Raw genomic sequence first — 12835 nt, forward strand, 5'->3', positions numbered from 1 at the left:
CTTATAAAATTAATTAGTTTTCTCTACCTACCACAAAAGGTAATTTTCCATTCTATTGTTTCAAACGCAAAATATAATATAAGCTAAAATATTATATGTATTAACCTATTTAAAACTAAATTAGTTTTATATATTGCAATCGGAAGCTGTAAGAGAAGAACTACGTTAACTTCTTCATTAGTAAGCGCACGAGTGGCACTAGTGTCGCTGAGAGAGCATGCAACATAATCTGTATCTAGTTCATCTGCTATCGGCTCGGTTCAGGTCTGCGAACGGCTTAGATCATACAGACATCAATCACGTCACGTTATCATGACGGATATAACGGTGACGTGACGTATGTGGTGATGAACGTGGAGCCGTGCACTGTGACGTGTCGTGGGCTCAGACAGGCGTACCGAAGTCTGGGTCCCCGCGGCCGGGCAGCAGACGCGCGCTCACCTTGCCGCGCTCCACGCCGCCATTCACCATAGCCCCGTGCTCCGTCACACGTCGAGCTGAACCTATCCTGTATATTCATACATTTTCTAGACATACTGTTTATTTTACCAAATCGTAATTTACTGGTAAAGTGAAGTATAAAAGCTATAAAAGTTTCAATACATTACCGAAAGCCTTTCGGTTCCCGCCTGGGCTTGGCTTCGCCGTTAGTCTTGGTAGACCTGACATCACCGGGAGAGGGCAGCAGGGTGGGGGTTCGCTGCAGCGCGGCCGACTCTGGTGAGAGCGGGGAGGATGGCGTGGCGGGCGTTGGGGGCGTGGGCGGTGTGGGGGGCGTGGGGGGCGATTGTGGCGATGGCGGCGACGGCATCAGAACAGATTCCGATACTAAAGACGGATACGAGCTACGTGGAATAGCTTCTGTGAAATTTATCAAAAATTATTAGTATTGGTATTAATGCAAATAAAAATGACTTGTAATACTTAGGTGGTAAGAGTTAATAATCACCTGTGTCATTCATTATAATAAGCGGTGCGAGGTCGATGGGCGCTGGTGGGGGTGGCAGTGTGGGCGGGGCGGGGGCTGGGGCGGGGGCAGACGCAGGAGGTGATGGCCGCGCGGGGGGCTGAGGCGCCGGCAGGACGGGTTCGACGGTCGCGTGTGGCTCATCAGAGGAGTGCGCGTCCCCGGACACAGCGCGGTAGCTGCCCTTCGTCCGCCAGTCCTGGATATAGTCCTGTGTCATTAGATAATTTTTTGTCTTGTTCACGTAAAATAAATAAGAACATCGAAACAAGAGTAAATAGAGAGAAAAAAAATTATGAATAAAAATAATAGTCAAAGCATACCTGAGGCTTGCGTCTCTTTTTGAGCGAGGGCCGTCTTGTGTGGACCGGTGTGGAGAGGGGCGTGGCGGGGGAGGCGGAGGAGGCGGTGCGGGAGAAGCGCGCGCGGGGCGGGGACGGGGGCGGGGACACACCGGGGGACGCCCCCGACACCGCCTGGTATGGGCCCCGACGTCGCTCGCCGACGTTCTCACTCTCTAGTCTTACCATCTGGAACATCGCACATACTCATTATACTAAGTTACAAATAGTAGGTAGAGGAAGTAGTATAAGTAGAAGGAAGTAAGTCGATTTAGATATGAGCGACAACCTCGAGCCTGGTTTCGATCTTAATGTTGTCGTCGTCCATGTCTAGTATGGCGAGGTTGTTGTTGAGGGCGCTGTAGTCGGCGGTGTAGTCAGCACGACGCGCCCCCCGCACTGACCCGCACTCGCTGCCCGATCCCGCCACTGACTCCGGCCTACCAACACAAAAATACTTATCGTACCGAATAAGAAATATACTAGTACACCTATCAGTATATTTAATGTTTAATTTATTTAATTATTAATGTTATATGTGCAATGTGTACCTATTGTTATAATCGGGTGTACGAGGGGCGGTGGGAGTGGCGCCGGAGCCGTCCCCCTCCTCGCAGAACACCTCCCCGTCTTCGGGGTAAAGCGGAAACCTGCAGATAACCATTAAAAATGACTATTAACGTTCTTGTTTATAATTTTGAAGGTGTAATGAAATATCAACCTTATTCCGATTACATAAAGTTCAATATAAGTTATATCTTCTTCTACCTAAAATGTTGGAAAATATTATGGTACTATAGTGATATTATTAAAGCGTTAAATTAATAAAACAATATTGTCTATAAAAAATCATTTTCAGCGTAATAATAAAAAAAAAAAAACATCGATTAATGTGATATAACGAAATGATGTTTATCAATAAATAATTGTTTATTTTTAAAAGCGTAAAAGTGGTTGAAGATTAAACAATAACTTTAGGAACAATAGTTCATAGATCATTGATATCCATTATTATCAATATGTGCATGCCTTTTTGTTTCAAACATAAAAAAGAGCATTCTTTCTTTTCTAATTTTCAATAAAGTCTGCATTTATAAATATGTAACTTGTACTTGTTGTTGACTATAACAAAAATGTGCCAATGAGTATGTGACGAAAAAATTGAGAACAACGCCATCTAGAGTCAGGTTATAATTTTAGTTTACTTTTTCACCACAAAAGAAATATTTGTTTAATAGAGTATATGCAAAAAGACTAGTAACAGTACCTGTAGTTATCTTCAGAGAGGCGGTCATCATCATCAGTTGCTATAAACTGTACGCAGAGTGCGCAGTCGCCTTTCACACTCTGCAGCGCCTGCACCGCCTCCTTGTGACACGCCTTAACACACAATGCAGATTCAAACATAGTAGCAAACAATAACATTTTGACCTAAAAAGACTTAAATTAAGCTACATCGTAAGGTATAAGTAATTTTTGTTGAGCGCCATCTATTTTTTTACCTGTGTAAGGTCGAGGTCATTGATGGCGAGGATGGCGTCGCCGACGTACAGCTCGCCTGTGAGCGCGGCCGGCCCGCCAGCCTCCAGCTCAGAGATCAGGATAGGCACGCCGTGCTCGCGACCACCCTGTGTAGTCACATTTATTTATAACTAACTTTTGTCCGCGACTCCGTCAGCGCGAAATTTAAAAAAAAACTTTAATAAGTAGACTATGTGTTCTTCCAAACTATGTTCTACATCTGTGCCAAATTTCATCTAGATCTGTTCAGCCGTTCAAGAGATACATTCAAACAAACATCCATCCATCCATCTAAACATTCGCATTTATAATATTAGTAAGACTAGATGTCGCTACTAGTTGCAGTCGTATTCACAAAACTGTTAGCAACATCGAAAAAATTATAAATGATTGTTTCTTTTCTTTTCTTTTGCTACTAAATGTAAAATACATTTATTGATAGGGGGAAGGGATTGGCCCCTGAAATACAGGGCTTTGCCCTAGTTCAGGAACCAAGGCACACACATAATTGTGTATATGAGTGTTACAATAAAGCAGTTATTTATTTATTTATTTATTTATTATAATATCACCTTCTCACCGCTTTATTATCATCAGCCCACTATACGCCCCCATTGAGGGGATAGGATCCTATCCTAAGTCAGGTCTGACTAGGTCATAGTTAACTACGCTGGCCCAGTCACCACACTTATTATTCAAAACAAATTTATTTAATCTAAACGTTAACGATTGATGTCTAAATAACTTGCCTAATTATATACAAAACGATAATTAAGTTAGAATAATTTATGTATATGTAATTCATGAATGAATTAATGTATATATTGTATGATAAGATGTACATCAGTTATGTTAATGGAGATGTTAGCGTGCAGGAAGTAATATATTATTGAGATGGCACAAGTCAAACGTATCGGCCGATATCAGCGCAGTGGCGGTCGCAATCAATATCCTTTGCACGCAGGGTTACCACAAATACAATGCGATTGTATTATAGCTGGATAAATTACAATTAATTACGATTTGAACACATAAATAATTAATCTGGCATCAAAACTTATGCCCAACAAGACATTTTGAATCACCAGTATGCATTTTTAAAATTTGTGATGACATTGTATTAAAACTCTAATTTTACAAGTTGAACACTTTATTCTCATCTGGTCATATGTGGCCCATTTACCAGCCTCATAACGTGTTAAAAAATAGCTTAATGTCTTGCTTTGAAATCAGAATGAAAATTCTACAGTAAAAATGTTGGTACTAACAGTGACAGATATGCCCAGTCCAAGATGCGGGGAGCGGCGCACGCGCACGGTGCGGGGTCGTGCGGCGGGCGCGCGCGGCCGTGGGGGACGCGGGGACAAGCCGCGGCATACGCGCACCAGCGTCTTGTGCCGCTGCAGCAAGATCTCTGCCTCAACCTGCCAGTTAAAAATGACTGAATGAACGTGTTAAACTCGTCGAAGGGTCTGTCATTTGCAACTGCATGCATTTTGTTAATGCTAGCTGTGGTGAATATAGCAGAAGAAAGACCATTTCTGCATTTGTTTGATCGTATGTACTTGTATTCTTTTAAAATTCTGTCCGATCTTAAAAATACGAGTCCGATCTATCAATTTCTTTTACTAGTTACACATTTTTAAAACAATGCTTCTCAATATGTATAGGCATTTCTAATTGTGAATGACCCTAGACCACGTTATTATATCTTAATAACTAGCGACCCGCCCCGGCTTCGCACGGGTGCAATGCAAAATATACCTACTACAGAATAAATGCACAATTTATTTAAGGTACTTAAATGGATAAGGATTAATGCTGTATTGTTTAAAATCACTTCGTAAAAGAATAAAAATGGTTATGCTGGGTTATCCCTAAGAGATAGACATATACCATCGCGGACTTTTTTGTTGAACTTTTTAAGGTGAAGATTACTGTAGTACATTATTTTGGTCTATCTCGTAGGGTTCAGCCAGCGTTTGCAATATAAGCGCAAAAAAACGTGCTTATTTACGACATCACATTAGAAAACTTTAAATTTATCAGTGTTTCTCTACTATATTATGCATTTATTATACATACAAACCTTCCTTAAGAATCACTCTATCTATTAAAAAACCGCGTCAAAATCCGTTGCGTAGTTTTAAAGATCTAAGCATACATACGGGCATACAGCGAAAGCGACTTTGTTTTATACTATGTATTGATATTTATTAAGTATGTCGTATCAAACTCGGGATTCCAGTAAAATAAGCGCAGCATTGCGTATTACATTCTTATCTAATTCTATTTTAGTATTATTTAACATCATTCGCATTGTATTGACAATTCTAGGATTTGAGAGGTGGATCCTTTCTTTGTTTTTTACTGGATTCTTCGGAGATTATTAGGAGGCTGGAACTTCTCCACTATCCCTTCGGAAGTACCAAAGCATCAAACATATTCCAGTGGTAATACCTGTGCCCAAAGCGAGTCTCTAACTTCAGAGCGCATATCCCTGCCGAGCAACTGCAACTGCTGTATCCTGCCAGCCAATTCCTTGTCCAAATACTTGGTAGCCAATCTGATCGTTATAACAAAGTGGAATAAATTAAATATGTTTATGCTACAGCATACATGTGTTTAAGTATACTTTTTCCTCCTTTTTTTATCACAAAAAAAGTCAAATAAAGCTTCGCCGATCAAAAGTAAATAAAATATAACTTAGTAACCAAGGTATTGCTTGACTTAAGTATTATGAAATTTAAAGTCCAACTTGTTAACTACATTTGCCCTTCTCTTAAAAGTATCTTCGCTATAAGTGCTTAGTTTCAGGCCTCTCTATGCGCATATGTATTGACCTTGAAAATGTAGTATTACACGTAAAACTTTATTTATATAAACCTCAAACAAAAACATAAAAAAATTGTAAACAAAGTCAATTTTAAATGTTTCTTTTTGCCGACTACATTTTTTTGTGATAAAACATTTGAAGCTTCATTAACCAAGAGCCTTCGTACCAGGGACTGATCGCGACATTACGCAACAAATAAGGTTAAATAAAAAACAAACAAGCTTACCCAAAAGAAGTAGTTTGAGCATGGATTTTTCAAATCATTGTTTGAATAGATTTACGTTGCACTAAGCTTAAAGATTACGAGTTCAAAGACTACATATATTTTAGAGGTATACAGTAGAAAATTGCGCGTAAAACGATAACATTTACTATAGGTAAGAAGAGCTAATTAAAAATAATGACGATGAAGGTTTCATGTGTTTAATCTATAGAAAGCATCTAGTTGACTGAATCACATCGAGACGTGGACGTCGTAAACTGAGAATTGCACATAAAAGAACTCGACTCTTCAATTAATTAATAAGTTCGTCTAGTTTAATATCGCAACAAGCGCATGGTTGGAACAACTTTCACACTACAAAATCTAAGACAATTATACAAAAATATCAATCTTATAATTTTTATAGGTTTACGCCTCTTGTTAGTTTTAGTTGGGATAAATTGAGTAGGGAGAGAAATTTAACGAATGCACAATTCTGCCAAAGAATGAATCACACGTCAAGATAACGTTAATAGTATTAGTTTAGAGGAAATTTAAAACTGAACTGAATAAATTTGTTTACATTTAACTTATAATTTGTAAAAAAAAAAACAATTAACAAATAACAGTTTTCTCCAGAAGTGTCCAAATATTTTGTCTTGTAAAATAAACGTGCAACATACAAAGTATTGTGAACGTGTCATCAGTGTGTATAGTATAATGTACATCACCTGGCTCCGAAAAGTTCTGAATGCAGGGCAAGCACAGTGTCCCGCAGCGCGGCGTTCTCCCTGGCCAGCTGTGCCGCCTCCGCCCGCGCGCGCCTCGCCTCCCCCACTTCACATATACCAACAGCCACCCCTTCGACGCTATCCTTGCAAGCACCTGTCAATCATTGTCATAGGAACTATATATTGCAAATGTTCCTAAAGTCGCGAAATTATGAGTCTGGTTAGGTCTGGAAGGACACTTTCTCTCCTAATGCGTCACCTTCCGGGAAAGAAATGAAAGCTTCCAAATCGGAACCGAGGGTAAACTATGATCGGGTATAAGTTTAAGTGAAACTTAACATCTCATTCGTACAGAGCCTGATTAAGCACCATTTGTAACCACATATCGGGACAAATCATACTTTTTCATAAAATACACCTCGTTGATTGTTCATTTTATCCGGTAGTATTGTTGGCACCAGAGAAAGTAATCGTCATCGAAGGAAAAAGTGCAGTTTTTCAAAAAATAATATAGAAAATAATTACGATTGATAGTATAGTTATTGATAGGACATGTGTACTTAATAACAACAAAGAAGCAAACGACCCTCGTGTGACGCGCTCCATTTGTTATTCAATCGTGAGTCAGATTTAACTTTAACTCGGCGTACACGTTACTACGTATAATTAAGCGAAACGCGTTGCATTCGTCGCCCGCGCCGCCACTACACGCCACATCGGTTTAATTTAAACTAATGAATGACATATACAGGGCTGACAACTAGTCTGCAACTTGTTAGGCAGATAGTTTTTGAAAAATTGTCAAAACAAACATATAACTATTTTTATAAGAATTTAATGATCTGTCTCGACTTGGCACCGTTAGTTCTATTTTAAATAGTCCATTTACTTTGCAATTAGGGTCATAGCACACATATCAACTCAGGACCACATCGTCAACGGTTCGCCTTTCTCCTTTTCAAACAGGCCTACACGTAACGTGAGTGGATCAGAAGCTCCAGCACTTCAATTCGGCTATGGCTAGGCGACGCCGCGCTTACGGCTCGCCGACCGCTGGTTGAAGGCTAGGCGGCACTAGTTCAATCATTTTGAATCTGGGGCGTGGTCGAAGAGACTTAAGCCAGGGTACGGAGAGCCTTAAGCTAGGGTATGGAGAACCGTAAGCGCGGGAACTGCAAATTGACCGCACACCGCACCGCGGACCGTGAGCTTGTCCCGAGGCGAGGTGATTACGTTACTATCTGATTAGTGTGCGTTGCAGTAGGGAGTTTCATACATCCAGAGGAGCTCTCCCGCGCCCGGGAGGCGAGGAGAAAGACGACCGTGGAGCTCTGGGCGAGTGGCCTAGCGCACGCCCAATATGGCGTGCGCACCATAGAGGCCATACGCCCACAGCTCCCGGAGTGGTGTGGGAGGAGCCACGGCTCCCTTACCTTCCGACTGACACAGGTGCTGTCCGGACATGGCTGTTTCGGACGGTACCTGTGTCGGATCGGAAGGGAAGAGACGATGCGCTGCCACGGGTGCGGCGCCGATGAGGATACGGCGCAGCACACACTTGAAGTGTGCTGCGCTTGGACAGAAGAGCGCCGCACCCTGGTGGCGGCGATAGGCGGCGACCTCTCACTTCCCGGCGTCGTGCGCGCCATGTTGGGAAGTGAGAGGTCTTGGAACGCGGTCTCCTCCTTCTGCGAAACTGTCATATCGCAGAAGGAGGAGAGGGAGCGGGAGCGCGAAGGGGATCCCCTAGCGCCCCCGCTCCGGCGCAGAAGAGTGGGGAGAAGGAGGCGGCAATTTGCTGCTGCCCTTCTCCCCACGCCTCAAAATTGAGGGCCCCTCAGGGCCAAACGCAGGCGGGGTCACGGAAGTAAGCTAACGCGTTTCCCGTGGCCCCGCCGTAACGCGTCAGAGGGCAGTCTGGTTTTAGTGGGTATTCCGGTCGCCTTCTGCGGCCGGCGAGTCCCACACTCCCTACGCCATTGCACAGCCCGGCGTAGGGGTGTGTAAATGCATTTCCAGACTTTAAAAAAAAAAAAAAAAAAAAAAAAGGGAGTTTCATACAAATAACACTGAACGTCTCGAGTTGATACGGTGACGATCCTTTCCCGAGTTGATAAGTGTACTGTGACCCTTAAAAGTAACTTCTTATAGCTAGTACATTAAAAATAATTGCCCAGCATTTTTATCACATGCATTACTTCAGATTCCAAAGATCGTCGGAATTTACCGTAACACGGTAACTCTTAAAGAAATCAAATTATAGTAAGAAACAAACTAAACAAATTGAATTCAAACAAGTAGCACCGCTATTAAGGTTTAATAGTAGGTGCGCCGGAATTTTAGAAGTTAAGAACTCATTTGCATTCAGACAAATCTTTAGGTAACATTACCCGAGTGTAAACTCGTCGAAACATTCAAGTTAAATGTTGTCTATATCCAAATACAGCGATCAATTCTACTATCTATTATTGTCACGAACATTTACGACAGTTAAATTATACAGCGACATTTTTGATTAGACAACCCTGTTATAGAATGTTTTTTGCATAGCAAACCATAACTAAATATAAAACATAAAAAAACTTATTCATCAATCTTAAGAATCTTTAGAAAAAAAACATAAGCTTGGAGATTTACAACCAAATTCGGTAGCTTTAAGCATAAAAGATTAATCTAACATTCGGTGCAAAAAATATTACGGCGCGGCGCGGCGCCAGTTAAGCGGGATTAGTTTCAGATAACGAGGCTTACCGACAGCCGCCCGGGCTTGCACCAATTCTGCTCTCATATCGACGAGCTCTGCCTGCGAACAAAACAAAATATTGTTTAATTACTTTTACACTAACTAATACAACTATGTTGTAAGAAAATGTAGTAAAGTATGTGAATAACGATGGATATAAATGTAGAGGAAGTTCGCAGCAAGTACGGATAAATTGTGTGAAATAGGATATCCGTAAGAAGGGAGAGAACCCAGATTGACGGCTGATAGAGATGTATGGAAGAGTAGTTCATGCCCTGTCGATCCTTCTTATAAAAATATACAATTATTAGGAAGTTCACGACGTTACGATTGGACCTTACATCATATACGTTATGGACATACCGATATATGAAAGTATGAGATAATTTTATGTGATATAATTTGTCAATAATAGGTATTGGTTTATCTATCTCTGTCTACTCATATCAATACCTGTTTTATGTTTCTCCGAAAAACTATTTCGGATATGTTTATTCTTGTCGAATGAAGAATTCAAAATAGAAATAGCTAGTGCCTAGTGAACAGCTATTGCATTTGCATACCACGAATAGATCGAAGAATGGGCCGCTCCTATTAATAAATCTTTTGATTTATATTCTTATCCATTAAATATCTTTAAGTAGTTTCACTGTCAAAGACTTTTAAATGCTGAAAATGAGAATAATAAGGTTGTCTGCGAATTAGTAAAATAATCATCAGGTCTGTTTTTATATTGCAAATTTTCTTCTGAAATAATATTTGGATTAAACACTTCACGTAAAGTTTACTTAATACAAGCTCAGCATTTCCTCGTATAATAAAATGTGATTTAGATGCCTGAGCATTGAGTCATGGTCACAATGGGATATAATCTCTACTCGAAATCAATAGCGACGTAAATCCCAATCAGAGGCGACAGATGGCGGGCGTGACACGGCGCACGCGCACATAAATCCTTTAACCTTTGCCATTCCCATAACCTGCGGGACTCACGCCTCCATCCCCCATTCACTTAAATCTTGTCTCATTTAACCTACCAGTTAATTCCCCGATGATTTATAGTATTGTAGCAAATCTTTTGGCTGCTAAACAAACAGTCTAAGCCTGCGGGCTAACGATAAATAATGTTAATGAAAGTGATTTATTTTATCATTATGTTTAATAAATTTTTACTAAAGTTTATTGTTGGAAGATGGAGTAATGTTTAGAGAGTATCATGTTTTTGAATACCGGAAGTTACAAGCATTTTCTTTTAGAAATGAAAGTAAATCTGTTTTCACTATTGTAGTGTTAACACTATTTCATATTTGATTTACGCTTGGATTATACTGTATTTCTGAGTTTTGTGGACCAAATCAGATGTTAAAATTTAATCAAATTTATATAGACCAATGGGAATTAGATTGGATAAGCATATTTTTATGTAAATATGATGCGGAAAGTTGAATAGAAATACATACGTTCGTTGTATCTAGACTAAACAACAGAACAATGTTCTCAAGTAAATACTCACTCATTGAAAAAAATAGTTTATTTCCTGATCTAGACAATAACCGGTATTATTTATTTTTAAAACAATTGATAACAGTTCAATGAGTTAAGTGAGAATGGGTTCGTATCACTGAGATATAACTCGTAATATTTAAATTAAAACATATTGCTGTCTCTGTTTTCTCAGTGATAACGTGAGGGATGTCGATATGTTTGTTTAATTGTTTCGACAGTGGAAACCCTGACTATGTCTATGTCCGACACAGTGTGATAGAAGTCAGCGACGCGAAGTCTCGAGTGTGCGCCGCGGTGCCGGTGGTCTGACGTCTGACCCGACAGACTAAGGCCGGCCACAGACTAAACAACATTACAATATATAGCTCATTAAAAAATTATGAATTCTTAGATTGCGCTACTGTGTGGTAAAGTTAGATGAAAAAATTATAACATTTTGCCATTTAATATGCAATTTACGAATCTTGAAAATCTTCAAAGGAATAAACAGATACAAGGAATTTTAATTTGGGGCAAACCTGGTACAAATTACTCGTTTCCACAACGAAAAATGGGTTTATCTTCCAGGAGGATGTTCAAAATTCTATGTTTGTAGACCAATACCAGAAACAAACAGGAGTCCTTTCAAAACAGAAAAAAGTGTGTTTACTAGAAGATGTTGCGACAGGGAGACAGAACAAATTCTACCGTCATAAATATATTTTTTACATTAATCAAATAACAAGGGGAGTAACATTTAATACTGAATGTTACGTTGACGTGGTGTGCATGTTTACAATGTAAATATGTCGCCAGCCTCTCAAATTAAACATGATCGGATGCACCTAGCGCTAGCGCACTCGACCCACGACTTATTTAATCCACCCACGCACTTTATAAACCCGTGTATCTAAACTAACTTCTTTATTTATTTCACAATCGGCTTTTAACAAATAACTCTTTGGAAAGAGAAAACACTAACAAGTTAAATAAAGATCCAAAGAGTATTCGGCATGTAATAACTGAAATATACGGATTCAAACTATTTCGTTCTATTTCTTTATGAATTTATTAATATACCAAAAAATCTAGGTAACTTCGTGTTCCTAGTCACCAAATATTAGCAAGAATAATCATTTTTGTTTTTTAACTAAATAGAACCAACACCTACTAAACTTTATCCAAAGTATAGTTTGTATAATAATTGACGTACGTTTTAGATATGAAAATGAGAATTGGTTTATTATCTTCAGTATTTATTATCTACAGTGTCAGTGTTGAACCGTGTCTATATAATATGCTTGTACCTACAGTGTTTACGAGTTACAAAACATAGTAAAGTTGTCGCGTAAAGATGACTCAGTCGGTTAAATATGAATTTTAACTAGAACAACCAATAATGATTGAAGAGCTGCCAAATTAACCGGGACAAGGACGTTAAATACACCTGAATACGAAAAACTAAAAACAATGAATTGCTTCTAACAAATAGGTAATTCAACCAGATGTCACTTGGTGACAATAGTTTGGTTATAGGAGAATGGAAATACTCTTTCCTTGAAGTTTCTGTTTCAATTAGCATTAAATTTTATGTTCATTTAATGTACTCAGTAGCTTATAAATACGTTTTAACTCCAGCATAATACTGTTGGATTTAATCTTATCGGATCTAAATATCGACTATTGCAATATATCGACTTCATAAATTAAGTCGAGAATTTAGTAATGGTATATGCAAACAGTTTTTGAGCAAAGGTGTAATGCATGTGTACTTACATTGTACTTTAAACAAATGTTTATATTCTTACATTGTAAATACATTATTGTGTCTGTTGTATTGGCATGTATCATTATACATGCCAATAACTCACAAAAAAACACTCAAGAAACTTTCAAAGGGGCCTATAAAGTACACAGGCACGGCGAAGAACAAAGAGCAAGTAACGTACACAACAGTTGAATATTATAAACACGTTTTGTGAGGTTTTTAGAAAAGAATCGCTATTTAA

The 12835-nt window shown here is 39.3% G+C and overlaps 1 protein-coding gene across 1 annotated transcript in view; it reads right to left on the reverse strand.

The window, feature by feature from the left end:
* LOC106714740 (serine/threonine-protein kinase CST20) overlaps positions 1-12835 on the reverse strand; it is a 53934-nt gene continuing 41099 nt past the window's right edge. Inside the window, exons 3-14 of the mRNA XM_045678427.1 lie at positions 9350-9401; positions 6599-6752; positions 5290-5395; positions 4098-4253; positions 2811-2936; positions 2576-2688; positions 1860-1958; positions 1598-1748; positions 1291-1497; positions 950-1178; positions 609-861; positions 1-508 (exon numbers count right to left, since the gene is read on the reverse strand). Coding sequence (XP_045534383.1) covers positions 385-508; positions 609-861; positions 950-1178; positions 1291-1497; positions 1598-1748; positions 1860-1958; positions 2576-2688; positions 2811-2936; positions 4098-4253; positions 5290-5395; positions 6599-6752; positions 9350-9401 — 1770 coding nt within the window. The 3' untranslated portion in view covers positions 1-384. The remainder of the gene's footprint in view (positions 509-608; positions 862-949; positions 1179-1290; positions 1498-1597; positions 1749-1859; positions 1959-2575; positions 2689-2810; positions 2937-4097; positions 4254-5289; positions 5396-6598; positions 6753-9349; positions 9402-12835) is intronic.

Source organism: Papilio machaon, chromosome 6 (assembly GCF_912999745.1).
Source record: "Papilio machaon chromosome 6, ilPapMach1.1, whole genome shotgun sequence".
NCBI lineage: Eukaryota > Metazoa > Arthropoda > Insecta > Lepidoptera > Papilionidae > Papilio > Papilio machaon.